The sequence below is a fragment of the Pithys albifrons genome, chromosome 6, assembly GCF_047495875.1.
Source record: "Pithys albifrons albifrons isolate INPA30051 chromosome 6, PitAlb_v1, whole genome shotgun sequence".
Classification (NCBI taxonomy): domain Eukaryota; kingdom Metazoa; phylum Chordata; class Aves; order Passeriformes; family Thamnophilidae; genus Pithys; species Pithys albifrons.
The window spans coordinates 25,770,223-25,773,435 of record NC_092463.1 but is presented as its reverse complement, the minus strand read 5'-3'; the positions used below and the strand labels follow the sequence as shown (position 1 = coordinate 25,773,435).

Sequence of the window (3,213 nt, the reverse complement as noted above, 5' to 3'; positions counted from 1 at the left end):
TACGGGCGCATGTAGATAAAATAAACGAACTTGAAAGTTAAATTCGGCTGGGACGATCAAGACAAGTGTTTAAGCATTTATAGCACAGGAGGCAATCCTACGAAACAGTCCCAATGGTCAAAACTACACTTGTCCGTCGGGAAAAAATAATTGCCAAAATAAAATTTTATTAGTCACTGGAAGAGTCATCTACTTAAAACACACTAGGTCTCTAGGACGATCGTTATTTTTCAACTAGGAATCTCTCGAAGAGGAGCAGGCATCCGTGCCCTCGGGTGAGGCCGGAGGAGGGGAGCGTGGCCCGAGCCAGCTTCGTCCCGGCCTGATGGCCACCGCCCCGGAGCCGCGCTTCTCTGCCCGGCCCGCCCGTGCCCGGCCGCCGCGGTGCCTCGGCGCGTCTCGGCGCCTTGCCCGCGCTAGAGCCCGGGGCTGAGGCGGGCCGCCCCGCGTCCATGGGATGAGTCCGGACCCTGAGGGCGAAGCGCCTCTGTCACCAACCCCAGGAGACGACGGCGGGGTGCGCTAAGTGCTGGTACGCGGGGAAGACGCCGAGGGCGGCGGCGGGCGGGCAGGCTCCGTAGCCCTGCAGGGCGAGGGCGGCCTGGGCGCTGCATCCCGCCAGGGCGCAGCCCATCTTGGGACGTGCCGTGGGTGGCGGTGGGCTAGCGGGGCAGCCGCGGCAGGGCTCCCCGTCCCGCACCAGCACCGGCACCACCACCCGACGCAGCAGGGCAGGAGGGCGCGGCGAGGGGCTGCCAGGACCTTCGCTACGCGCCCGCTTCATCTTGTAGCGGTGGTTCTGGAACCAGATCTTCACCTGCGTGGGGGTGAGGCTGAGCAGCCGGGCCAGTTGCTCCCGCTCCGGCGCCGAGAGGTACCGCTGCTGCCGGAACCGCCGCTCCAGCTCCAGAGTCTGGGCCTTGGAGAAGAGCACTCGCCGCTTCTTCTTCTTCTCGGCCTCCGAGCTGCGAACTGGAAGCGACCTTTGGGTGGAATCTGGCAAGCTCATCTCCGGGCCGCTCTCGTCAGAAGCTAGGGACAGCGAGAGGGTTAGAGGGAGGAGGCAACCGGGCTCAGGGAGAAGAACAGACATCGAGGAAGCGATGGGCCGCCAAGAGCTGAAACGTCTCCCTCAGGGAGACCCCCCAGCTGTTTACCGGGCAAGATTAATCTCAACAGTCAACAAGAGATGTTACCTAACCCCCTAGATACATTGAACCTAACCCACGGGACAGATCGGGCTGTCCCACTGCGGGGGAGCGACTCTGCGGTGTAGCGACTCTGCAGTTCCCGCAGGGGTTTGCGGGCTGCTAGCCCTCGTGATCCCTCCTTGTTGAAGCTGAATATGGGGCTGCCCGGTCTTTTCTCCCTGCTTTTCTTCGCCGCTCGTTTGCATTAATATTTAACTTATCCCGATGGGGTTCCCGCACCCATTCACAGGACGATTTTCGCCCGAGCACATACAGGTATACAATAAACGCCGTATATCTGAGGCGCAATTTGTGTGGGCGAGGTGCGACCAGTATGCTACACAGCTGGGTTTGCGAACCACAGTCTGCCCTCCAGGATGACAGGTGCGTGGATGTAGGCAGGGCGCCCAGGGCACTCCTCGGCAGTGCGGGGAGGCAAGGCATGAGGGATGTGCTCAGCTTTCCTCTGCGGAGCGTGGGATGGCCTGTAACCCCTCCAGTACGAAGAGACAGGATTTCTTGCAACAGTGAAAAGAGGCGGGGGAGGGGGGGTGGGGGGGGAAGGGGACGGGTACGGGGAATAAAATCCGTGAAGTGGGTTTAAACGATAAACTCAGAGAAATGAGTGAATACAGCCTGAGGTTTTCCTTTCTGCCATGCACAGACTTACAGAAAAAATATTTTCTGTCTTAAGCTCGGGGCCGGGACGTTTCTCCTGTTTCACTGTTGCAATTCAGTAATATTCACAGCCTGGATACCCCCGATCCTGTAGGCTACGTACGCTGATAATTCACTTCTTCGATCTTCCCCAGAGGAAGAGGGGAAATAAATAAAGGATAACTGTGCGGAGCTGGCTAATTCCTATCCGGTTTATACTCACAGGGATAGTGATTTCTGTCTGTTTCTATCCACCTTCGGTACGGCGAGCCGGTGTAGTTCTCCGCTGAGTGGCGATGATCAGAAGCTTGCTTTATGCTATTAGCATCCTGCTCTGGTAAATCCAAAATGCTCCTCACTGTAAAACTGATTCTGCCAGATGTGGCCATGGTAGGTTTCGCACACCCTCAAAAAAAAAATCCCCCAAACCGAACCCGCTTCCTTAAAAGCAGCTAGGAAAGGACTGCGTCCCGTTACTGGGGAATCTCCCGGCTCAATAGGACCTTCCTTTCCATCACTACCTAACCCCAAATATTAGTGTCGTTTACAGAGTTGTCCTGTTTATATAAACAGTCCTCCCCACTGCAAACACTGCCTGCTTTCAAACCGTCCCTGTCTATAGGATGCTAAGTACCTGAATTAGTCAAGTGCTAAAGCCTTAATGGGAGTAGGTGTAACCCCCCGCTCCTGCCACCCCCATGAGAGAATAACCCGTTACCTCCCAAAGACAGCAGGAAACAGGCTTCATCATTACATATTCTGTCTGATTAGCCAAAAGTGGGGACAGATAATGGTAATTGTTAGCAGTGAATAACATCTTGGGTGGCATGTGGATGACCAACAACCACCCCCCTCCATCCGCCACCAAAGCCACCAGCGTCCCTTCTATCCGCAGACAAAGTGAATCCTCTCAGGACATCCGCAGAGCCTGCCGAGAGCCCCCTCGCTGCTTCTGCCTCTTTATTTCCCCCCTCTCCCCTCTCTCTTTAAACCTGGAAGGAATTTAAGTCGTTATTTGTTTTATTTCCCGGGGCTGTTTGCAGTGCTACCTCCAATCCTCCTTCTTTTTATTGTCAGGTTTCCTACCCTCAACGGTGCACTTTTTACACCTCTGCTGAGCTCTCGGCAAGGAAGGCTGAAGTTGAGGAACGGGATCTCTGGCTTGGGATGTGGGGGTTTTTTGCCTCTCCTAGGCGTGGTAGTTGGAAGGTGCACCTTCTCTTGGGAAGGGTAGTGGCGAGAGCTCGGCGCACCGGTCCATAAACAAGAGTCGGGAGGTGGAGTGGGGGAGATTTTTTTTTTTAACATCATTTCGCGTTATACTAATCCAGGGAATATCCCCTCGGACGAGATGCTTGAGTTACTG

The 3,213-nt window shown here is 55.6% G+C and overlaps 1 protein-coding gene across 1 annotated transcript; it reads right to left on the bottom strand.

Annotated features, from left to right (window-relative positions):
* Positions 1-490: 490 nt before the first annotated feature.
* Positions 491-2,236, bottom strand: NKX2-8 (NK2 homeobox 8). The gene is made up of 2 exons (XM_071559432.1): positions 2,071-2,236; positions 491-1,032 (listed from the first exon to the last, which is right to left on the bottom strand). Exons 1-2 carry the CDS (start codon positions 2,234-2,236, stop codon positions 491-493), a joined length of 708 nt encoding a protein of 235 aa, XP_071415533.1.
* Between the last annotated feature and the right edge of the window lie 977 nt (positions 2,237-3,213).

What these genes read in the sequence shown, in the direction of transcription:
- NKX2-8 (XM_071559432.1), bottom strand. Translation starts at nt 2,236, where the DNA reads ATGGCCACATCTGGCAGAATCAGTTTTACAGTGAGGAGCATTTTGGAT. An exon ending in AGACAGAAATCACTATCCCT is followed by an intron (nt 1,033 to 2,070) that starts GTGAGTATAAAC and finishes CGCTGTCCCTAG; the next exon opens with CTTCTGACGAGAGCGGCCCG.